This window comes from Conger conger, chromosome 11, assembly GCF_963514075.1.
Source record: "Conger conger chromosome 11, fConCon1.1, whole genome shotgun sequence".
Lineage (NCBI taxonomy): Eukaryota > Metazoa > Chordata > Actinopteri > Anguilliformes > Congridae > Conger > Conger conger.
This window is the reverse complement of record NC_083770.1, coordinates 8,795,041-8,821,219: the sequence shown is the minus strand read 5'-3', so window position 1 is coordinate 8,821,219 and position 26,179 is coordinate 8,795,041. Positions and strand designations below refer to the sequence as shown.

The 26,179-nt window shown below is 41.4% G+C and overlaps 2 protein-coding genes across 3 annotated transcripts in view; both read right to left on the bottom strand.

The window, feature by feature from the left end:
* LOC133140809 (CDC42 small effector protein 2-like) lies at positions 1-15,870 on the bottom strand. The gene is made up of 4 exons (XM_061261026.1): positions 15,585-15,870; positions 8,617-8,893; positions 6,317-6,418; positions 1-2,973 (listed from the first exon to the last, which is right to left on the bottom strand). The coding sequence occupies exons 2-4, from the start codon at positions 8,668-8,670 to the stop codon at positions 2,896-2,898; spliced, it is 234 nt and encodes a 77-aa protein (XP_061117010.1). The 5' UTR covers positions 8,671-8,893; positions 15,585-15,870; the 3' UTR covers positions 1-2,895.
* A 3,399-nt stretch (positions 15,871-19,269) lies between these two features.
* Positions 19,270-26,179, bottom strand: part of LOC133140067 (solute carrier family 12 member 2-like) — a 35,549-nt gene continuing 28,639 nt past the window's right edge. For both annotated transcript variants that reach the window (XM_061259616.1, XM_061259618.1), the window contains 4 exons: positions 26,004-26,090; positions 24,591-24,726; positions 22,727-22,794; positions 19,270-20,502 (listed from right to left, as the gene is read on the bottom strand). In XM_061259616.1, coding sequence (XP_061115600.1) covers positions 20,367-20,502; positions 22,727-22,794; positions 24,591-24,726; positions 26,004-26,090 — 427 coding nt within the window. In that variant the 3' untranslated portion in view covers positions 19,270-20,366. The remainder of the gene's footprint in view (positions 20,503-22,726; positions 22,795-24,590; positions 24,727-26,003; positions 26,091-26,179) is intronic.

The following is a 26,179-nucleotide window of genomic DNA, read 5'->3' as shown; positions in this document are numbered from 1 at the left end:
TAGACACAGCTTAAAATTTAATCAGTTGACCCCAAGAAACAGGTTTACAGACGCCATTTTCAGATAGCACATACATGGTACCACAAATACCAAATACATTTTCCGTACAAATGCTTAAATGGTATTTCATTAAAATATTTACTCCGGTGAACTGGAAAGATTAACTTACATAATTCACATTTCCCACATAAAGCTACACATGTGCTTTCATGTTAGACACAGCTCAATATAATACTTACCTGAAAATATACCTGAGCAAAAATGCCCTTAAGCTGAACAAGCCTGTTTGTTGATGATAGGGGTCAGGGGGATTTTGGTGCCACCACCCCAGGCCACCCCATCGCTGCATGATTACACAACAATTGTTGAGGTCCCCTGAGGGTCAGTCAGGGCCCTTTGAATTATTCTAACCCCCCGCCCCCCTTACCAAAGACACATAGGGGGCAGTGGCATTTCAGACATGAACGCAAACCTGTGCTGTATATATTTACTCTGAAATGTGCAGTTTTACCGAGTCAAGCTGACCTGTAGATGACAAGTGCTTTAATTCAGCACAATAGTCAGGTGTTATATTGAAATCATAAATAAAAGTACATGAGTAAGTTGTACTGAACTGCATGCACGCTATATTTCATGCTTCTTAAAATGAAACATTGCTGAACAAATTTATAGGCAAATGAAAACAAAATGCCAGTTATCGCCCAAAAGGCAAATGGGAACTGCAACAACTATAATGAAAAAAAGATAACTGGGAAAAATCATGCACTGTGACGACAGTCATTGCTCTTGAACAGAGATGTAACTTACCTATAATGCTATCGCTAAAGACACAGCTGAGCCATCACAGTCTCTTTTTGTAAAGCCAGGGCCAAATTTTACAATGACTACCAAACAAGAAAGTTGACGAGAAACCAAGAAAAATAATGTAATCAAAATGTATGTGCTGGTGGCAGACCTTGAATGAGCAACAATGACAAAGTATATTTGCTCATAGTGACTCACACAAAAACATAGCACTACGGTTCACATTGGCAATTTGCAGAGATGAGAACCAAGCTATTATCCCGTTGAACTGAGGGCACATAAAAGCTAATTGTGTGTGGATTCAGTGAATACTGCAGTATTTGGCAGGTAGGTAACCTCACAGTGCTCGAGCACCAAACTGTCCATTTATCTGTGCGAGAAGGGTTCCCCTGCCACAGCTGGCACTGTGGCTGTATCGCCATTCTTTTCACACAGAGGGTCGACAGCAGTCACTAAAGGTGTCCTAGCAGGTTAGGATAAAGGAATAAATAAATCGTTATCATTCTTTTTCTTCTTTATTGGCACCAAGTATACACAGCCAGATATTTAATGAAGCACTTCAGGTTTACCACCTTGTCAAGGGTAAAAGGTCAAATTCAGCAGCACCAGACAAGTTTCTTTTCCTTCAGTCCTTGGCCGTGCCCTCCCTAAAAGTTTATAAAGTGGAACATACAATGTGCAAATGCATGGTTGCATGAATGATTTATTGTACTATATTCTTGTGCCTGCTCTGTAATCAGTAGAAGCTGAAAGAGGCTCAGAGACATGTAAGAACATGTTTTTGGTAAGACGCTGTAAAGCTGAAGAACCAAAATCTGGTACAGTATTAGCATTTTTGGGGGGTGGGGGGCAGTGGTGGGGGGCTCTGAATGGCATGATCCCACCAGCAGGATTCTGCACTAGAAGGCTTAAATTGAGTTTTTCATTTGTTATTTATCTGATGCTTTTAACCAAAGAGTCTTACAGTTGATTAGCATAAGCAGGAGGATAATCTCCCCTGGAGCAATGTCGGGTTAAGGGCCTTGCTCAAGGGCCCAAGAGCTGTGCGTATCTAATCGTGGCTATACCAGGGCTTGAACCACCAACCTTGAGGGTCATGGTCATGCACCGCAGCCACTGGGTTACAGGCTACCCAGAGTTATAACAACTCAGAGAGGTGGGACCTCCATCTTCATCCTCAGGATGAAGAGGCAGCCTGAATGCGACAGAGTATTTACTCATTTATTTAACTTTTTTTGAGTGGTCAGTGGTTTTCATAGAGACGCAGCAGGGGGTGGGGGTGTTGTTTGAACCTCTCGGAATGCTGCCGAAACGCATAACATATGCAGAAGTCATTTTAAATCCAAATAGAAGATACGCCACTGGACATTCATAGGTATCATACATGACTGACATCACATCACCCTTACACAAACACAATGACATATTACCATTACGGACTGCTCTAACCCCATGCTTCTCAAATGGGAGGCCATCTGCTGGAAGCAGCTGAAGTGAGTTGTGACATAAACATGGAGGGGAAAAATGACACTGACATTCTCACATGTCAAATTGAACACTGCACCAGTTATGTTTTTTTAAAATAAATATATAAAAATATTTAATTCCATATTTAAAAATCAGTTCAAGGTCCTGGGTCTAAGCTTTTGAACAGGATATTGAATATTGAATGGAACATGAAGCATTGTACCGTAATATTGCAAATTGTGCTTAATGTTAGGCCCTCACAGAAACATTTCAATTTTTCACTGTAACATGCAGCGACTGTAATTTAGAACAAGCTTGAGATTATCACGACTCACTACATTTGCATCACAAAGACAGATGAAAGCCCAAATACAAGTCTTACAGGAATGCCCTTTGTCTTTGATTTCGATTTCGTCTTTGAAACTATTACATTCATCTGTTCTTTTCTCATTAAATCCGTGACAAATAGTTGAGAATAAAACGGGTTCTGGTCAGACTCTATTGGGCTAGACCTGAACCAGTTTCATGACTCAGTCTGTTGGGTAAACATGAGAGGATTGCTCCTTGAAGTAGCACAGCCAGTCTCCACACACACACATACTATGTACAGATCCTGATCACTATTTACATCTGGGCGTTCACTGGTATATCCCCGTCCCCATAGCCACCCTTCGACTGCATCTGGCTCTGTATAGAGTTCACCTGTAGGGAGGAAAGGAAGGCAAAGTTTAAAATAACTGGCCAAAAATCTAACGTAAAATTTATCTCAAATAAATATGCATTTCAAATGATTAAATAGAGTCGGATTTTACCATTTGTCACAGGATGACACCATATGTCTTAGATCCTTATAATACAGGCAGAAACAGGTTAGATAAGCATCCCAGTAACTTTATTTTATAATAGTATTGTAATATATTTGGAGGTGGTTCTGCAGTATAGATTTCAAACATTTATTTGGATTCCCCATCTTTGAATCTGTACCTGGGAAAAGTTTGGTGCACATCAGATCTTGGAAACAACATTAACGGAATTACGGAATAACTGAATCCTACCCTGTGAACATGCCAAAGATGTAATGATATTCCTATAAAATATAAAATTCCTATAAATTCCTGGAGTGCCTATCTACATTTTTAAATTTTTGTCATTTGGCAAACGCTTTTAATCCAAAGCGATTTACAAGTACATAGGTTCTTCCACAAGTTAAAGCATCACATCCATAACTAGTAAAATACACATGAAGTGCTGTTCTAAACAAAAAATACAGTCATATAGTCATCGTAAGTGCAAATTCTATTATTATTATTTTCTATTTTTTGGTTAGACAAGTGAGATATCGGAAAGGGGGGGGGGGGGGGATCAGGAGGGAGGACTAAGGTACAGTTTGAAAAGGTGTGTTTTTAGTCTGTGTCAAAATAGGGGGAGGGATTCTGCTGTCCTGACAGCGGTAGGCAAGTCATTCCACCACTGAAGAACCAGATTGGAAAACAGGCAGCTCAACCGCCAGGTGCTCGTAGTGAGGGAACCATAAGGTGACCAGAGCTGGCAGACCAACGTGGTCTAGCTGGGGAGTAGGGAGTGGTTAAGAATTGTATGTAAGGTGGGGCAGTCCCCTTAGCAGCCTGAAATGCCAACACTAGAGCCTTGAAGCGGATGTGTGCGGCAATAGGAAGCCGGTGGAGGCCAATGAGGAGTGGGGTGACATGAGCCGACCTGGGCTGACTGGTGATCAGGTGGGCTGCAGCATTCTGGACCAGCTGGAGGGGCTTGATGGCACAAGCTGGGAGCAAGTTGCAGTAATCCAGGTGGGAAATGACGAGCGCCTGGACTAGGAGCTGGGTGGCTTTCTCCGTCAGGATATGACGGATACGGCGTATATTGTAGAGGAAGAACCTGCAGGTTCTGGCAGTGGAGGATACATGTAGAGCCAGGGTGAGGCGGTTATCAAGAGTCACCCCAAGATTCTTGGCCGTATGGGAGGAGGATACTACAAAATCCTCAACAATCAGTGAGAGGTCAATTGTCGGAGAGGACTTAGCAGGGATGTAGAGAAGCTCAGTCTTGGTTAAGCTTAAGCTTCAGGTGGTGGGAAGTCATCCACGCAGAGATATCAGCCAAGCAGGCAGAGATCTGTGTGGTGACCTGGGTATTGGGGGGGAAGGAAAGAAAGAGTTGGGTGTCATGGTCATAAGAATGGTAAGAAAAGCCATGGGAAGAGATAACAGAACCAAGAGACATGGTGTATAGAGAGAAGAGGAGAGGACCAAGAACTGAGCCCTGTGGGACTCCAGTTTGTAGGGGGTGGGGGTCAGACACTGAGCCCCTCCAAGTCACCTGGTAGGAACGACCAGAGAGGTAGGAGGAAAACCATGTCAGTGTGACACCCATCGCAGTCAGCGATGAGAGCAGAATCTCATGGTTGACTGTATCAAAGGCAGCCGACAGGTCGAGGAAGATGAGGACAAGGGAGAGGGATTTGGCTTTAGTAGATTGGAGTGCCTCAGTGACCGCGAGCAGGGCGGTCTCAGTGGAGTGGCCACTCTTGAAGCTGGACTGGTTGGGATCGTGAAGATTGTTCTGGAGAAGATAAGTGGACAGTTGGGAACAGACTGCCCATTCCAGAGCTAGAAAGGGAAGAAGAGAGACAGGCCGGTAGTTGTTCAGAGCAGAGGGGTCAAGAGTAGGTTTTTTGAGCAGGGGAGTGACTCTGCCTCTCTTCAGGGAAGAGGGCATGGTGCCGGAAGAGAATGAGGTGTTGATTAGAGAGGAGAGAAAAGGGAGAATATCATTAGAGATAGATTGTAGAAGGGGAGAGGGGATGGGGTCAAGAGGACAGGTGGTTGGGTGGTGGGATGTGAGGAGTTTCAAAGTGTCGGAGTCAGAGAGGGGTGAAAAGGAGGATAGGGAGTTGGGGAAGGTAGGAGGGTAGTTGGGGAAGGTAGGAGGGTAGTCCTATAAAATAAAGTTCCTGGGATGCTTATCTAAACTGTTTCTACCTATTCGTACTTGTATTATAAGGATCTGAGATATATGATGTCATCCTGTTACAAATGGTAAAATCTGACATAATTAATTTATATTAACATTCCGGTCTCTACCTCCATCTAAAACAGGGGTCGGCAGCCCCGGTCCTGGAGAGCCACTGGGTGTGCTGGCTTTCTTTGAATTAAATTTATCAACAAATGCAGTTCATTACAGTTCATTCACCTCACCTTGTTGCTTGTTGCTGATTTTAAGGTGCAAATAAAATCCAGCACACCCTGTGGCTCTCTAGGACCAGGGTTCCCAACCCTTGATCTAGGAATTTAAATGTTAAAGGGGAACTCCACATAGATTAATTAATGTCTCATTTATAATGGGCCACATACTTATGCCAACAAGAAATAATGCTCAGAGCCCCACCCTAACCAATGATATCACCCAGGAATAACAGCTCTCTAAAATACTGCGCTCAAGACTTTCTCACCATTATACAGCCATTCCATTTCAAAAGGCACTTCAATTCACTTCTGTTATGAGAGGATTTATAACCAAAAAATATTAGAACTCCTGACGGTGTTTTGTAGATACAGAGGGAACATTTGGTTTAGACACAAAAGGTCACAAAAGGTAATTTCTCACCAGAACATGCCAAAATGATCACTGTTTAGAGTTCCCCTTAACACTTTTAGATTCAATGAGCCACTTTTTCCTCAGTGCCTCTCCTGTGGAAATACTCTGTTTACTTTATTAGGTCATTTTAGTAGCTTATGTGATCACTTGTCATATTATCCATACTGGTACGAGGTACAAAAATCTTTACTCTTTTGCATTCTGCTCTGAAAGACTACAGTGAATTATGTTCTGAAGAGCATTGCCATAATCAGCCAATGGATGATTGGTCAATGTACTGTAGCTTCATATGTCTTCAATAAATCAATTCCCTATGCGCCATTTTGTCAGAGATCAGGTAACTGACGGCTGAGCATTAGTTGTTTGTACAGTATCTCAGAATAGCAAACTGTTCCCAGACATTGCTACACTGCAGCGGTGGCAGACTCACAGAGTTCACGCCGTTGCAGATGTCTCCGGATCCCACGTGGGCCGTGTGGACGAAGTTTGTCGGCTCGCCAATCATGCTCCGGTCGATATGCCGCCGTCGCTTCTGCAGGAGGACAGAATTCACCGGAGAGTTCGACGTTAGCCAAAAGTAGGAGAGAACTGCAGGATTTCAGAGGGATTCTAGACCGTAATGCAAATGTTTTTTGTTTTGTTTTTATATATATCAAATTTGTTGATGTTTTTTTCCCCCCTTTTTCTCCCAATTTGGTTGCCAGTTGTACCCTGTTTAGTTCAGTCGCCCAGGTTAGTTGAGGAAACGCCGCTACAACCGCGTCCCCCGGCGGCCGGAGGGAGATCGGCACGTCTAATTCAAGCCGCTCCTACGTGCACCGGCCATACTCGGCTTTGGCAGGACTGGGGCGCGAACCCCGATCCTCGGTGCGCAACGCGGTCCGATGCCATAGCCATGCGCCACGGCAGCTCACTCAATGTGCTGTACTGCACGGAGGCTGTATAAATGCCTGTATAAATGCCTGTATAAATGACTGCATAAATGCATTGAACATGTATATTTGTACATGTATTAGGCCTATGTCCAGAGGGGATGGGAATGCATTGATTTCAGTCACTTAATGCATTGTTTATGTCGTTGGTCGGAAAAAAACATTCCTCAGCTATATTCTGTTAATTCACTTAACTACCATTTTCAATGCAATCACATCACATGAGGTACACACACAGTTTATGAAATCTCAAGTTGATGCACCCTGCAAATATTGTTTGGGACTGAGGCCATTTCAGACGGATAAAAGCTATTCAGCTAGTTTTATCTCAGATACATTTATAAATATCGGACAAATATCACACATTAAACCTTTTTTTTTTTAACCCACAAATCCCACTAACCCATAGTGTGGAAATTGCGTTTGTGCTGGCAACATGTCTTTGCTCTCTCCTTGCCAATAAATTTGCCTGTAAAATGCCCAGACACAAGACACAAAATCCCAAGTTCACTTTGAACATACTGAAACCTCGTCGTTCTGTCCTGCAGTTACACAAACACATCATGGCTGGTGACACAACACTAATTTACATTTTCCCTACAAACAGTATCAGCATTTGAATACAACGCCTACGGTAGCAGTGAATAGTACACAAGACAATGACAAGATTAGTAAAGGCCCAAGTCTGCAGTACAGAGGACATTGCTGAGCAATAACCTGATAAAAAGATAATTTATCCGTTTTCTTCATTCACGGACACACACACAACCTTTTGACATTCATTTACATGTCGGTGAACCTCAGGACCCTAGGCTATGGTTATATAGTTTTAAAGTTTTAATACTTCACTACATCCTTTCCCATGATTTCACAGTCCACTGGGCTTTAACGCCATGCAGCATTTAGCCTAAAAGGAGAAACAAAGATATGGAGGTATGATGTAATGGAGGTGGCAGTTCATCTTTGTAGGCCATTCCTCTTACAAAACATGCAATCCCAGGATGTTATCTTAATCAAGAGTGCAAAAAGGACAGAGAGAGATTAAGACGAATTGCTGACCAGAATAGGCTTATAAGAAGCTAAGGTGTTTCAAAATCCATGTAGCAATACTGTCATAACCCGTAGCAGACAGCTCCTCACTCATATCAACATGATAGATTTCCACATACAGTGCACAGTCAGTGCTACAATGAAGTGAGAAATCACAGCATTTAACATGTTAGTCTTTTCAATTGTCTCAGAATTACACTGTGAGATAGAACAGCCCTTGCAACATGATACTAAGCTACTGAGCTTATGTATGAAATGTGTTTGGATTCTGTATGCATCTGATCATCCCCCACAATACGGAAAACATCTGAAGTTAAAAGACTCAACTTGGCTATATAAACAAGATCATGTTGCTTTGCCGTTTTCATGTTTTTCAAGTTTGTAAATGCAGGAGGAGGGTGACTGAAATGGATGCACTGAGACTCTATAACAGGGCTGAGGGTGTACAAGCACTCCCAGGGAATGCCTAATTCAATTTTAAGGGTCACCCAGAAAACAACGGCCCACTTTATGGTCATGAAGTACTTAAGTAAGACACATAGATTTATTACATTTATCGGCCATGTGATTTTTCATATGATCCCATGATCCCATAACGCCTCAACAAATGTGGTTATTCTCCTGTGGAAAGTAATTTCAGAAACTAGTATTGCATTTTAGTGACAGCTATATTTCAGCATCTTTCTGATGCAGGTAATGGTGGCGGGTGAGGGTGAGGATTTCGGGCTTAGAGGTTGATTGGACTCACCGGCTGGGGCTGGTCTGCTATGCAGCATCTGAAGCAGAACCAAAACTCACTCATGCTTAGCGGTCCTTACGTGTCCATTCCTGTTCCGAGATGTCCGTGGGGATAAAAGGCAACAGAAATGGAAGCAGGATGTGTGTCCCGGCGGAGGGCTCTCTCAGGTCTTATGCGGTTGAGGTGTGTGAGATTGCATCAAGGGAAACGAGCCAACCCGAAAACCAGGAAGGAGAAACGAACGCGAGGCCCCACAGCAGCTTGTTCCAAGCACAATCAGCCAGGCCTGCGACAGGCGAGAACAAACACGGCCTTTAGTTTTGTTAATTAAACATTTTACTGCTGTCATTACACACAAAATAATGAAGTCAAGGAGACGGGACAGTATCTACAATACAGCACCGTATCAATACGTAGGAAAATTAGATATGGGTATTGACTTACTGAGAGAGCAAGGGAAACTATGGAAACTGGCTATTGCTACGCACTGACAAGCAGCTTACTGTAATGACCTGTAATCTCCTGCTGCCGCAGAGCATTTTGCCATTTTATGTACAAGTCACTGTAATTTGATAAATAATATTTGTAATATGATCATTTAAAACCAGACACAGGAAAAAATCAACAGAGAATCTGTAGCTATGGTGACTGACTCCAACCAAACACGTTGTTCAATGCGAACACAATGGATATGCTGCTCTTAATAACAATGAATAGAAATGAGAACTTTCATGAACAAGTTCAAAGCAGATCCAATTAAAGCAGGCATACAGTAGTTCTTTCATCCTCCCAATCAGGGTAATGAGTAGGTAATGAGTGTGTAGCTACCTGCTTGTTCATTTGCTCTAAAAGCAAGTAAGTTGTCATCTAAATGTTTCGATAAAATATTCATGAAATAATGTAGGAATACTAAGCTTAAATCCCCCACCAGAAAAAAACACTGATTCCCCATCTTCTAGCAAAATAAATCCTCAGTTGGAGTCTTTTAATGATAACTGGCTATATCACTTGTTTATTCATGTTATGTGCCACATGTGAGACAACTGAATGTGATTGCCACATCATTTTATAAATTATAAAAATGCATGTGCAATTTGTGGGACTTGGGTCATATTAAAAGGCTCCCTTGGTTAATTGCATGATTCACAAGAGCTGAGATATAAACTAGCTGCTGTTTTAGTGTTGTCCTGGTCGATTTATTCACAAACAAGAACCATTCTTAATCACTCTTAATAGTAATCAGGAGATCCATTTCAATGTACTGTAGTTCAACATTAGAATACACTCAGTGAGCACTTTATTAGACCTGTACACCAGCTTGGTAACACAAATATTTAATCAGCCAATCATGTAGCAGCAACAAAATGCAGGAAAGCATGCAGACATGGTAAAGCTGTTTTTCAGACCAAATGTCACATTTTGACTGTAGAATGATTGATGGTGCCAGACAGGGTGGTTTTAGTATCTCAGAAACTCCTGGGATTTTCATGCACAACAGTGTCTAGAGTTTGCAGAGAATGGTGCGGGAAAACTAGAAAACATCCAGTGAGCAGCAGTTCTGCGGACAAAAACATGACGAGAGAGGTCAGAGGAGAAGGGCTGACAGGAAGGTGACAGTAACGCAAATAACCACAAATTACAATCGCGGTATGCAGAAGAGCATCTCTGAACGCATCAAACCTGGAAGTGGATAGGCTACAGCAGCAGAAGACCAATAAGTTAAAAAAAAGTCAAATAAATACCTAATAGTAGTTCTCAGTGAGTGTAATTTGCCTTCAGGAAGCCATTGCATATTACGGAATTCTAATTTATATTCAGCAAGCCAACCCCATGCCTTCTGCTCGAGGGTAGAGAACGGAATCCATAATCATTTCGCAAACAGGACTGTGAAACAATCGCTTTATTCTGCAGTTTTGAGCAATATGCTGCAGAGGTTTGTAAAATAGCAACGTCCGTTGTTCCCGGAGCTGGACTCGTTCCTCGTGTCACATTCCCTCAATAAAATAATTAAAAGCAGGAGAGGATTTGTCCAGGTCCAGTGGCCAGCTCATCAGCCCACACCTCTCAGCACTACACGTATCTCTCAGCAGTCTGTCCAAGAAGCAGTTTCAGAGAGGACGGTGCTCAGTGATTCTATTCAGAACTAGGGTGCATCATCCAAACCAAACAGACTTACAGTAGACCCGTACAGAGGCCACCGTAAATTAAAGTTGAATAAATACCAGGGGTGCACAACAAGGGCCGATCTGTTTCAGGATTTTGTGCCAACTTCTGGTCTTAATTATTTCACTGACTCAATCATATCTTATCTGACATGTGTATGAGTACCGGCTACAGCTGCAGACTGCAAGTGTATCCTAATGATTTTACTGTGCTCAAGTACAGGCCAGAACCAGGGTAATTTATAGAGCTGTCAGCAAATTAAAAACAAGGCAATTGGTTGGAACAAAAACCAGTACACAGAACGGCCCTCGAGGACCGGAGTTGTGCACCACTTTGGTTGTGCACCCGTGACAAATACCCAAAGTGGTGCACGACGGTATACTCTTTAACCAGCAACGTCGATCAATCCAAGAGTGCAAAAAGTCAGCGAAAGACTTTCACCCACCTCGTTATCTTTGAGAGAGAAAACTGTGGTGAGAGAAACGGGCGAGAGAGGCCCAGTCAGCGCGAGAGAGGCACGCTGAGAGCCACACGCTCAGTTACAGATCACTGCACAAGCGGCATTCAGAGAGTCACTCCTGCTGTGAAACCATTGACTGCGTAAAGCCAGGGCACTCCCCAAGGAGAACTCACCGGTTCTGCCTGGAGAGCACTGAAATAAGGTCACAGGCAGCAACTGCAATCAGTGCCAACACTACAACGTGAAGCCTGTGAGCTCGGGCCTATTCAAATAAATATGTATGCAATATCCTACTGTGAGTGCCAGGGCTGTTCTTTGAATAATTTGTTTTTCCATATTCATTATCTCACACATTATCTAATTACATCTTTAAATTAGATATGTTTTTTTAATTGCCTATGTCTCCTTTTAGAAATACTCAATCCATTTATGAAAATAAATGTTTTCTCCAGTCGTCCTAAGCACTGTTAAAATTACTGTTTGTATTCATTATCAGGTTTTAAAATATTCAGAAATATTTGAATAGTCATCTAGTCATCCATAATGACATGGCCTCTTGGTTTTACATGCCCTACTATTTCGTGAAACATTTCTCTTCACAAAACAGGATTTGTTAAAAAATGGGAACAGTCTCCTCTAGGGTCGGAGCCAGAGAGGATATTTCACGCAAGAATTGAAGACAAAATACGGTATAAAAAAAAAGAAAAGAAACATAACTTCTCACTTTTTCTAAAAAGAATAACTGGTAGGTTCACACAACCTTATCAGGCTTGAAGTGCTAAACAGAATGACTGTCTTCCAGGTTTCTGGAGGCCCGCCCTCATTCCAGTGGACAGGCCCCAGTTGCCAAGGTGGTGGATGGGGGATGGGGTTGCACTGGAACGCAGAGGACACAGGCCGTCACAAAAGGGATGCTCGCTCCATCTCCCGTGCGCACACAATGACCAGGGCACCATTAAAAGGAAGGAAACCTTGTCATGCCTTGGTGATATTTCCATACTAAAGGGATAACTTCAGGGTGTCCAGCATGCACACGTGCTGCAGTAAGGGGCTTTTACATGCACTCATAGAACCCTGGTCCACTACAAAACTTCAACTAGGATCGACTCATTCTTGAGTAACTAACTGCAACTTTTCTTAAACAGAAGTACAATAATGAAAAGGGTATTATTTTGCAGACGGGACATGTCTTTTTGCCTAAGGATGACATAATGTAATCTCACACGAAAGAACATTTTTTCCAACATCAAATTCAATTTCAATGTGAAAGGAAATGTAGTTCATAATCTGAGTAACAGCTAAGATAACCAGGGCAGACTGGCAGGCTATCCTTTAAAGTCAATCAGATATTGTTTGCCAAGATGCCTTTCTCAATGATGACATTTGAAAAAGCCTTTTGTATCAGCTTTTTAAGATTAAAATTTTAATTCATCCTGAGAGTTTATTCACGGCAATAAATCTGTGCTGCCCAGTTACTCTGCCATACTATAAATAGGCTACATATTCTGAAATACATAGCTAAGGAAACACAAAAGTTTTCATTTATGTAGAAAAACCATGTTTGGGACAAAATGAATGTTCTTTTCTGAACCATAAACACTATTTTCTCTTGTGAATGTGCCTGAGTAACACTGGCACGTCTAAGGGCGTCAGAAAACATGGAGGAAGTCGGGGTGACACACAGGTGCCCTCCGGGAAAGCACTGCAATTTATTACCCTCAAGAGTCATATAAACATATTTCTGTTAGACTAGGCTAATTCTTACCACAACTACCACAAAATGTTGAATCACGACTGACAGTTCATATACAGAGGGGCAGCCTGCAGCTTAGTGGCAACGGTCCACGACCAAAAATGTTGGTGGTTCAAGCCCAGGTGTACGCACGATAAGATCTGCACAGCTGTTAGGCCCTTGAGCAAGACCCTTAACCCCACATTTCTCCTGGGGGGATAGTCCCCTGCTTAGTCTAGTCAAAGTCTGTAAGTTGCCTTGGATAAAAGCATCAGCTAAATAACAATGTACTATTATATATAGTGGCATATTATAAAAGCAGGTCTAAAAATTTGTTGTTAAAAAAAGTGTTGTTATTTAAGCCTACTCATGCCCTTATGGGAGAGTGTATATAGGTGAAACAAAAGCAGAACAAAAACAAAAGAAAGCAAAACAGCTTAGCACCAAAAGATGCCAAAATAAGACTATCCTTGTTGCATCACAATTTCCTGAGGCAAGCCATCCAATCTCTTCTGAGACATGCAGTAGCCCAATAGACCTGAGAAAATGTCTCACCTCGCTTAGGGTCGATGACAGCTCGAAAATCTATGTTAAAAGGGCAAGGGTTTTGCACTCTTTGTGAAAAGATTTTACTGCAAATGGTTTGAATACAAATTCAGAAAAAAACAATATACAGCATAAACACTATTTCGTATATATTTTAGACCTATCTTCCAGCTTACAGTTGAGAATGCATTCAGCAATGTCTCAAGAGCAGGCATGGATACTGTCAAGGGACTCAAATTCCACTGTCATACCTTGTAATGATTCCATGCATTTAAAACCAGCATCATTATTATTCAAAATAAGCAACTTTTTGTGGCAATGAGTAAATGGTTCAGTTTGGAGGAAAGTGCTGCTAATGCATTGTTTTAAGTCCCACTGGGATACAGGCATACACTGCACTTCACTAGGTATTTATTATACTTATTTTTTAGACTTCTACTGCTGTAGCCTATCCACTTAGAGCTATGATGCGTTGTGTGCTCAGAGACGCTGGTCTGCAAACCACTGTTGTAATGTGTGGTTATTTGCGTTACTGTCACCTTCCTGTCAGCTTTGACTAGTCTGGCCATTCTCCTCTGATGTCTCTCATTAACAAGGCGTTTCTGTCTAGAACTGCTGCTCACAAGATTTTTTTTGTCTTTGTTGCACCATTCTTTGCAAACTCAAGAGACTAGTGTGCTTGAAAATCCCAGGAGATAAGCAGTTTCTGAGATACTCATTCCCCATTCTGATGGTTGATGTGACCCGTATCTACATGATTGTATGCATTGCACTGCTGCCACACAATTGGCTGATTAGATAATCGCATGAATAAGTAGGTGTAATGAAGTAAAAATGTTCCTAATAAAGTGCTTGGTGAGTGTATGTTGTAATGGAAAAATATACCCTGACAAGGATCTTTTTGTGAACCAATACAAATTGGCAAGAGTCACATTTAATGGGTTCTCTGCATGCAGTGTTGACGAAATATGGATGGATATTGCTAGTGTGCAGCTCTTGCAGGTTCCCACTCCCCTATAAGCACTTTTAAACAGTGTGGACCCTAAAAACTTAAATGCTGGCACATGGGGAAAAACAGCAGCGGACTGACTGATCCAGATTGAAGCAAAGTAACGGGACTATTTGTGATGTCCCGTTTGAATATTTTATACTGTCATGCAAAAAGGCATCCCACAGCAGGGGAATGAGCTATGCTTGCCTAGCTAGGCTACATGCCAAAGAGCGGAGGCTTGAGATGACCATGATGCAATATGCTAGCCACAACCTGCTTTTGTGTGTGTGTAAAAGCACGAAAGACCAAAGAGTAAAGACAATTACATTACTGGTCCATCTCCTAGATGTGTTAAATGAATGTAGCTGAATGTAGCATGCGTTCTTAGAAGAAGAGGAGTTCATGTAGCTTTTTGTTCATTGAGATAGGGACAACCCTCTTGATTGAAACCCTCTCTCAGTGGATGACATTTAAGCTAGTTTAGCTTCCACCATACCATAGCTAGGGCTGCCATGGCATTGGGGGTCTTCCTGCAAATTAGAAACTTCTGTGCACACACAAATCAATACCAAACAGTTGTGATACCAAAAGCCATTGATAAAATGTGTCTACTTGTAATATTCTGTGACGGAGTGGGAATGAATTAAGGAGTGTTCTAGGAGGAGAAGCGTATTAAACCCCATCTACTACTCCACACTGTGTACATATATTGGACAAGTAGGCTCACTAAAGACACGCATGGGCACAGACTATGTCTATAGTCTGCATAAGCAAAAATACTCATTTGAACGAATACAGCCAGTACGCCACAATTTAAAGCACATTAACGCATTATTTTCAATGAATGAAAAGCTGTCTTTTAGCCGAATGATACTCCAGATTCATCTAGCAGGCAACGGCTGTTTTTTCACAAGCTGATATCATTGCTGATTTCACTTGTAGCCTGTACCAAATCGACAGCCCACACACCATCAGTAAATAAATATTAGGTGGAAATTTCAGGACGGAACTGTAATACAATATTGTTTACATAGAGATGTATCTCATAAGCATGTTTCGATCAAGAGGAAAAAACATAGTCTTACCCATATAAATTCGAATCGCTGTGTTATTAATATCCGCTCCAAGAGGGGTGAAAATAATTTGTCACGTTTGAAGGTAAATGAACAGATTCCTGACGGACATGTACTGAATCGCAATGCAAAGACCGTCGCAACGCTACAGTATTTTAGTTGATGTAGTTAAAGGCGACTAATCAGCGTTTAAGTAGATTGCATATTATTGTGTCACGACCGCAGTTCCTTTTCAGATGTGAACGGAGGGGAATTGTATGAGAAAGGAGGGGACAAGTTGTACCACAAAATCAATCCTCTTGACGAGTCAAACAGCGCCTCCTGCGGTTCGTACACGTGCAACATGTAAAATATCCCCTCTAGACATTTCGAAAGTTAAGTCAATGTATCTTAAAGCAGTGGTTCCCAAACTCGGTCCTGGAGTACCCCTGTGTATGCTGGTTTTCGTTCCAACCACAATTGCAATCCAAGAATTTTAACAAGCTGTTAATTTTTCTAAAAGGTGCCTCTCATATTTAGAGGGATTCACTTACTCTCTTAAACTACATTTTGTCAGATAGCTATGCATACCATAAATAATAAAATTCCTATGTTCATATTGTGCTATATTGCAAACAATGCACACATTTTGCAGAAAAATTGGATAAAAATGTTTAGCGGATCAAATTAAAGATTAAAGTCAATCAGTAGGGTGCTAATTGGTGAAAGTATTGACACCTGATGACCAAAACTAATCATTTGGAAGAAAATTACTAATTCAAAGGCAAAGCAAATGATAAGAAGCCAAACCTGCATTGTGCTTTTTCATTTTTAAATGGTAAATTAAATTAAACATATGTTCAACTACCTAATTATGAGCCTATTAGTTAACCTCAGTCTTTTATGCATTACCTCTTCTTATATAATTGTTCGCAGATGCAATAAGCACAATATGAACATGGTAATTTTAATCTTCATGCCATTGCAAAACTATGTCTGACATAATGTGGTTTCAAGATGAAAAGCACCTAGAAAAAAAGATTGTTAAGTTTATTTGATGGAAATTGGGGTTGGAACAAAAACCAGCATACACAGGGGTACCACAGGACCAAGTTTGTGAATCACTGGCTTAGAATACACAGAATTCAATATTTATTTGTTTACAATATATCCTAATATATCCTCGTGATTTTGTCCAACCAATGCTAACACAACCAACTGTCAGACTTATCGCTTCTTTTATCTTTTCTGGTTAATTTATGCATTCAAGTCTGTTTTCGTTGAGTCAGTTAGCAGTTCAACATAGAAACACTAGGTGGCAATATTGACACAGAGAATAAAGAATTGCAGTTCAGAAGTATGATTTCGGCGGCACGGATGGTGCCGTGGGTAGCACTGCCGCCTCACAGCAAGGAGGTCCTGGGTTCGAATCCCTGTCAGCCGGGGCCTCTCTGTGCGGAGTTTGCATGTTCAAAGACATGCAGGTTAGGCAGGCACGTGCACGTGCGCGTGTGTGTCCGTCCAATGTATGCTGGGATAGGCTCTAGCCCCCCTGTGACCCTCTTCAGGAGAAGCGGGTAAATAAGTAAATAAGTAAATAAATAAATAAATGGATGGAACATGCACATGAAAATAGTAATTCATGCCTTGCACCATTGGTATACTGCAACTTAATAGTTGGAGTGATTATTACAAATGTATTCACATTAAAATTGGACCAATAGTGCAGATGAGGTCACATTGAAAAATGTGAATAATAATTTTTACAAAAAATGATTTAATAACATACAGCAGGGGATTCCATGAGCTGACAGAATCGCTGAATATGAATATGTGCAGATCTACCATCAGGTGGTTTACCCTGCCCATGTCATGTTTTATGTGCTAATCTGCAAAACAGGGACCTGGTCAACGTAATAGAGACACTATAAATACAGAGCCCGGTTTTTGTTTCTCTAATGAATACAGAAAATGTTCAACCACTAATTTGACTATCTATCGACCAGAAATGGGTTCAAATAGTATGTGTTATGGATTAAAATACTTTCCTGTCTGTCCCACACAAAGAGTGTTCATGATGTTTCTTTTGTTTAGTACTTGATGAATCACAAGAAAGCTCTGTTAAAATAGATTGTTGGATTCTGTGTATTCTGAGTTCCAATAGTGAACTGATTTACACTTAAACTATGGTGTGGCACTATTTATACAATATCTTTACTCAACCATGAGGGATAACAATTAAATAATCATCAGTAACAACAAGACATTTTTATACACTTGTTTTCTAACATATTTAGTGTTAATTACTTATTGGATTTGCTCCCACAAGTTACATACTTGTTAATGGGCTACCTGAGGTCATCGAAGTAGTACAAATGACTTAATTACACCATCATTTCACTGAAGAAGGCTATATGCAGAATCATTAAAACTTACCTTCATAAAAACTATTAAAATCTTAACTAAAAATGCTGAGTCAGATGTTTTCTGAATGTGTTTACATTATGAATATATAGAATTTCTGGGGAAGAAAATGAACCCCAGTCTTCAATGCAATCAATAATCCAAAATTGGACTTCCCAGAGGTACAGCGGTAGAGATAGGAGGAAAGAGAGGACAGGTTTTACCGATTTTGGGCAGTGTCATTTTTACAAGCTGTAATGAGTTCAGCGAGAGTCCCATCTGTGCTGCGTTTTGATTGATAAGGTAATTTCCCAGGGGGTTGTACAGAGCACAAAACAAGGGTATGAAGCTGCAGCCACTTTTTACTCCCTGGCCACAGGCAGTGAGAGGATGATATTCGCTGGATTCGTAAAATCGAGGGTGCGCGGCAAATTATTGAGTGTAACAAATCCAACTGTCACCCGCCTCTGCTACTTTCTTTTTGTAGCAATTTTGAGCCCTCTGCCAACCAGTGAATATAAACAATTCAGAAAAAAAGTCCAAGTATTCTGCAAAAACTGAAGGCGTGATTTAGCTGGAACCATTTTTGTACATCGTCCATTTAAAAAAAATGTTTTTTATCCAGTTTGGAATGCCCCGTTGTGTTTGTATGGCCACTCCATCATTGTAATGGTTGTTTCAGGACAGAGTGCTCAAGCATATGTTCTGGTCCGAGTGCTGCTTCCTGCCGTAGTTCTCCAGCTGAGCTGCACAGTCAGAAGATAAAGGACTTCATACACAGCAGATTGCACGTTTTGATTGACCAGAGCTGACCTTGCGCAACCACTCTTTGTACTTTTCATAACCTACTTATCTAATTTGTATATGTACTAAGATATAGCCTTTGTGTGTCGACAAACTGTATTATTTTATACATAACCTTTAAGCTCTTTGCGGTCTTTGTAATGTTATTAATTATAAAGACTGTTTGTGAAGTTCTTACTGTCAAATTAATACTGCACACATAACGACCATTTGAAGATCTACTGAAAACTGAAAACAACTGACTCTCATCCTGGACTCCTAGTGGATATATCATGAAGCAGAATTACAAAGTTTGCTGGATAATTCACAGAGTAAAACCCGGAACACTCCCAAAACTGGAACATGGACTGAAGTAAAAACAGCTGTTCCAGAATTTATCCAGCTAACTCGGTAATCCTGCTTTGTGCTACAGTATACCCCCCTGGTCATAGCTGAAGTCACTATTTTCTGGCTAACATCAACCACAGATATGCAGCTTATCATTCGTAACAGATTGGACAGCCTTCAATAATTCTTAATTCCATTTGTTTTTATTTATTATAATAAGAATATACAAAGTTCTGGCGACAAAAGTTAAAATGTTCCAAGAAAAAAAACAAAAAAACATTTTAATAGTGTAGCTGACACACACACACAAACACGCACGCATGCACTCACACATACACACACACACACACACACACAATGTATGAGAAATCCTTTCAATGTTAAATCAACATGCATATTAAAATTAATATAATTATATATGATACATTTATAAGTAAAAATAAATAAATAAATAAAAACAAACATCTACAGTTCAAAATAATAGAAAAGCTCAAAACAGTGGTCTTCAAATCATTAATCTGTCATTACTTACCATTTGCTTAATTCACCGCATATTATAAGTAATTTACAGGTTATCAAACAATCACAGTGCAAACTATTTTAGTTTTAATTTATTGGTTTATTTTTCATTTTCAAAGTTAACTACTCATAGAGTAGGAAAACATATATTGGCTATGAACAGGCAAACCTTAAAGAAAAAGGTTAGAAAATGGAAAGCATGCTTAAAGGCGATGAAAACCCAAAAGTTGCCACAGACTCAAATAATAGTTTCTTATTAAATATTGTCAATATTACAATATTATATTATAATTGAAATAACTTAAGAGTCCTAAGCTGAACACATTCAATTATTTCTTCTTACCCATTTTACTCAAACACAATAAATTGAAAAAAATGATTCTCCCTTTATCCTTTATAAAGGAAAGCTGGTGATTATTCAGAACTGAGCAACACTATTAATAACCCAACAGTAATAACAAAAGTTACATTAGATAAGCCAGGAAAACAAATTGATAAAAGATTCACTTGTACAAATAAGATACGTCTATTGTTGGTCGTTGTCGACATGCATTTACAGTATGTCAGCATCTACAGTAGAGAGGAACTTTGCTCAAGACAGGGGCAGTTTGTGTTGCCGGTGCATAATTCTATTAATAATTAGACTTACACTTTATTATCTCTACGATGACTATCATTATCTTAACAGTTGGTCATTTCCACTCCTTCGTCTGGTGAAAGCGTGTAAGGTGTGGAGCAGCAGTGCTCGAGGTGGTGGAGGCTTCAGGAGTAGAAGGTGAGCACGCTCTGGTGGTTCCCTCTCACCAGGAGGATGGGGGGCAGGTCTTTGGACAGGGCCTCCAGCCAGGACATGTACAGGGCACTGGACACCGCTCCCTTCCTGGCTAAGGGCATGCTCCTGTGAGACGGTGAGGGGGAGACGGCAGGGTGAGCTGAGGTCCATACTGTGAGCGGAGGACAGGGCCGCCCGACCCTGCTCCTGGAGACTTACCTTTGTGTAGTATTTTCAATTCAAAGCTAAATTGGTAGAGCTGATTCTACCAATTAGCAGCTCAATGGGATCTATAGCTGTTGAGTGAGGTATGCTTTGTTAGGGTTGGAGTGAAATATTAATTCAAGCTCATTGGTTGAAAATTGGTTGTAATTGCCACAGCAAATGGTGTTTCAGCGTTTCAATCCTTGACCGTTAGTCAAAAATTACATATTGCACCTTTAATCTCTTTAAAGCCCTGTGAAAACCGCAGGCCCGTCCCATCTCTGTGACGTCAAATTCTCAAGAGTGCATGTGATTCTCCAGAGCTTCTCTTCAAACTGCAGTCCACCATCTTAGCTGTGTAGTTTCTGTGCCAGGGTATGGTGTGACTGCCACTGTAATGCTGATAAATTCACTACTGAGATATACCAGCTGTTGTTTTCACTGACTGATACTCTCTGTCTTCAGCTACTGGCCTGGTCAGGGTTTGGTCTAAACCAGTGGTCCTCACTCCTGATCCTGGATCAGTCAATGCAGTTAATTACACAGTTAGTTCACCTCACCTGGTTTCTTGGGCCTGAACTGGTTGCTGTTATTAAGGTGAAAACAAAAGCCAGCACACCCTGCAGCTCTCCAGGACCAGGAGTGAGGACCACTGGTCTAAACTGTGCGGTTAATCACTGCATTAGTGGCTTCGCTTGATACGCTATTCACGAGGCTGGTATGCTTCCAGCCTATTTTTAATGCCTAGGCCTGCACCAGGTGCAGCCTAGAAAGCGTTTATAAGCTTTTCCTGTAATCCATCATTTCTGACACAATGCCCAAAATGCATTAATTTTACATTTGTTATATCACTGCAGTTGTTGAAAGCTGCAGCAGTCCCATAATATTGTGAGGACAGTTTTCCTTTTGAAAAAATATAGCTTTCACTTGGCCAGTGGATAATCAGTGGTTCGGTGTAATCAAATGTCATTCTTGATAGCCATTTAAAATATGCGGCACTGATAGCTAAACAATGGGCTCGATAAATGTAATATATAAAGTGCACAAATAAAACTACTCCTATTATTTAATAGAGTGAACAAGCACTCAAAAAGTTTTAAAGTACTCCATTTACTGAAAGATGATAGATGCTTTTTAGTGCCATTTGAGCCAGCTAGACAAGACATGGGCTGAAATGTCTTTTTGAAACCATGCCCAATTGTGCCAAGCACGGTTATTACTTGATATTAGATATCACTTGTCTGAGACAAGATACAATTATTGTCTTGAGTAGCAGCTCCTCTGGCATTGAAATGGACACTTACGGACAGTTACATCGGAAATCCTGAGTGATGTTCTTTAGAGATTCATATTTGCTTATGTAAGGAGAGAGATTTCGCCCAAGGACAATGTGGGATTTGAACCCCGGCCTCTCACTCGTCCAAATAGCTGTAGGATGAACGTGTTACCAGTCAGCTACAGGTGAACTCGCTCATAGCCAAGGGCAACCACGTTATTTTGATTTTGAGGGTTACGTCATCAGGGAGCATTGTCGCAGACCAGCTATGGGCCTTCGCTTCTTGCGAACTAGCCGAGCCAGCCCTGCTACACTTACATGACAATGAGGTTGGCTGTGCTTGAGTTAGCCCTGCTACACTTGCATGACAATGAGGTTGGCTGTGCTTGAGTTAGCCCTGCTACACTTACATGACGTTGAGGTTGGCTGTGCTTGAGTTAGCCCTGGTACACTTACATGACAATGAGGTTGGCTGTGCTTGAGTTAGCCCTGCTACACTTGCATGACAATGAGGTTGGCTGTGCTTGAGTTAGCCCTGCTACACTTACATGACAATGAGGTTGGCTGTGCTTGAGTTAGCCCTGCTACACTTACATGACAATGAGGTTGGCTGTGCTTGAGTTAGCCCTGCTACACTTACATGACAATGACGTTGGCTGTGCTTGAGTTAGCCCTGCTACACTTGCATGACAATGAGGTTGGCTGTGCTTGAGTTAGCCCTGCTACACTTACATGACAATGAGGTTGGCTGTGCTTGAGTTAGCCCTGCTACACTTACATGACAATGAGGTTGGCTGTGCTTGAGTTAGCCCTGCTACACTTACATGACAATGACGTTGGCTGTGCTTGAGCTAGCCCTGCTACACTTACATGACGATGAGGTTGGCTGTGCTTGAGTGCTCCTTCAGCAGTTCGTTGAGTCGGATCTGCCGGTTAGTCTGAAAGAACACATGTAACCGTTATAAATACACTTAATACAAAAGCTTAGCAGTTACATTTCTGGATCACTGCACTCCCTGCTGTAAAATCCCAAAATGAGCTGGTCAAAGCTGGTATTGAGCTGGTCGAGCTGGGTATGAGCTGGTCAACCAGCTAGTGCTGTTAGCTTGTCTGAGCTGGTAGCTGGTCAACCAGCAACCATCAGTTTCAAAACATACATTACTGGTGTGGGGTCACCTTGTCTTTTTCTGATTTTTCTGAGTTAATATTTTACTTTCTCAGTTTGTAACAATTCACACAAAGGCTATTTTATTTATACATTTGGGTTTCACCATGTAGTAATTATAGCACTCCTTATATGTAGTCCCCCAAATTTACATAATGTCAAATAAAATAGTCATGTTTTGTATTGCTGATAGTTCTACTTATAAAAAGTGCTGTAATTACTACATGGTGAAACCGAAAAGTATAAAAATACCCTTTAATAAAAGCACAGAGTCTGCGCTTTGACCATGTATGAATTGTTCAATTACAAACAGAGAAAATCAAATATCAAATCAGAAACAGCAGAAAAGGTGACCCCAAAGTTCTGAACGGTAATGTAGCTTGAGCTGGTAAAACCATGCAAAGCTGGGAGCTGGTCTGAACTGGTCAACCAGCTAAACCATGCAAAGCTGGGAGCTGGTCTGAACTGGTCAACCAGCTAAACCATGTTGAGCTGGGAGCTGGTCTGAACTGGTCAACCAGCTAAACCATGTTGAGCTGGGAGCTGGTCTGAACTGGTCAACCAGCTACAAGCTGTTTCAAAACCTAGCTTAAACATTTTTTTCAGTAGGCCTAGGAACTTTATAATACTACAGTATAACAGAACCAGCTATGCAGCTTTTATTCATCTTCTACAACAACGAAGATCCATCACTTCAGGGATTCTGATCCCGTTCGCTCCTCTCCCTGTTGACCTGTTCCAACAAAGCTACTGTCAATTCTCTCTACGTATTCTTCTATTCACACCTATCTGTTAGTGCTGCTTTGTTTCTCTGTGCCTAACAGCCGATAACAAGCAGTTTTTCACACTTTTCAAACAGAGGAGCTCTACAGTGTGGAAACATATGCTTCCTAGGGCAGCAGCAAATCTGAACTCATAAATTATTCCCTCACGTGGCAGGGGGTTTATCCCCCCACCATGTTATTTTCAGTACTATGATCCCATCTCTATCTGTAACCCTGTCTGCTTACTCCCGCCCTAATGAAGTAAAGAATTCAAAAGGAGAGACTCTAAAACAAAAAGCAGGTTTTCTGTAACATGACACTTTGTGCTATATACTCTCAGAAGAAAGGGTCCCTCAAGCCACTGCTGTATCATTGTAAATCGCTTTGGATTAAAAGCGTCTGCCAAATGACTAAAATGTCAAAATGTAAATGTAAAAATGCAGAGGAACCCTGTTTAGATCAAATGTTCTTTGTAAAGAAAAACGATTCAATCTGGGATCTGTCAAACTTTTCACGCCGACCATAGAGGGCTCCAAAAATAACTAGAAAAGGTTCCCCTGTGGAGAAAAGCCAAATAAACCTGCCTGTACATTCAAGTGGTTAGTCCTAACAGCATTAACCTGCATTTTATTTGTTCACTGACAATGCCTGTGTCTTAATCAAAGGTGTTTCTGCTGAGGTCCGAGATGGACGTCTGACCAGCCGGAACCACAGCAGGGATAAACACAGGCCCCGAGGACCTCTAGCTGTTGAGTGTAGACAGCAGTAGCAGCCCGCTGCGCTGGGCTGGAGGTCGCCGGCTGACCTTGGCTCTGTAGAGCTCCAGCTCGTTGTCGGTGATCCTCCACGGCTCCTCGGCCTTCAGCGTCTCGGCCGCCTCCTGCTCCATGTCGTCCTCCTTCAGCTTGTAGGGCTCGATCATCTCCTCGAAGGCAGCGATGCTGGGCGTGGGAAAAGGCAGCGAGTCACACTCAGCGCCATCCCTTTATAATACAGCATTACAAGCGGTGGAAAATCCAGGTTCAGAAAGTTAAAGTCCTCCCCGGTATTTTGTTCCAGAGATTTGGATTTGGCCATTAGCACAATTCTTCAGCCAGGAGGTAGAACTACTGTCCTTAGTGAAATCAGCTGGCTGAGTTCATGGGTGGATGAAACACGTGGAAGGACTTTTACTTTCCAACCCCTGGATTTTCCACCTCAGATTATAAATCTGCTGTGCTATTTACAGACGTTATGCACTAGGCTCTTGATCTGGGAATCACACACGTTTAACGTTTATGGTTGGTATTCATTTCGTTAAAATACTGAAAGAAAAAAACTTTCTAAAAAGAGGTGACCATTGTACACTGCTTTCTGTGTTATACACAGGGCTGCCAGATTCCCAGATTTTGACTGGAATGTCCGATTTTACAAGTCCAGTTTGTGGCCCTGACCGGAAAATACAATGTTGAGTCTGGGTAATTGATAGAAAAAAGACCATTACATTGTAGTGAGTTCTCATCTCAACCACTTCCTGGTCTGTGAACTGTTCTTGCTGATATACTCCCCCTCCCCTAAGTGTTACCAACCACCCCCCACCCCTAATGTAGATATACAGTCATATTAGACAGGGCCAATGGCACCACCTTTAACAGCCAGTCAGGTGCCATGCACTTTTCTGTAAATTTCCTGTACAGTACATCAACAGTGGGTTTCACAGACACAGGTTAGGCTTAGTCCTGGACTAAATGGAGTTTTGTTTGGAAAATCTCCATTCAAAATTGAATTTAGTCCAGGACCAGGTTTATTCTGTGTCTGGGTACCAAATCAAAGTTACTGGGTACCAAATTAACTATTAGCAGTCCTAAAACACCCTCCTGAATAAACAAAATATTTCCTTGCCACACAACATACTTAACACAATGTTAAGTCAGCCAATGCTCATCCTTAAAGTGCGCCATGGTCTGGTGAAAGTGCTGCCAGATCAGGATAGACTGTGGGACAGGTGCATGTTTGCTTTAGCATTGTAAAAAGCTTTTTAACAGGACGTGGCATTCAATTATTTTCATCAACAAAGCATTAGCTTTACAGCTATTCACAACATTGGACGCAAGTGGGCTACAGAAACCATGGTTACATAATGATGTATTTCATAGATCCAGGTTCACAGGCTCCCATGAAGTGCATTATTTCTCGCAGGGAAGTAAATTTTTTTAGTGAAATTGGCCACAGATCTTACTTTTCTTTCTTTGGCTTGGTGTTGATATCCCCAAGGACAGTGAGGTCAGAAAAGCCTATCCGGAACTTGCTGAGCAGAGCTGCCATTCTGTCGGGGAACATAAACATGCCCTCTAATAAAAGTCCTCAAATGTACAGAAGGGATGACAGTATATATCACAGTCGCCATCTTACAGC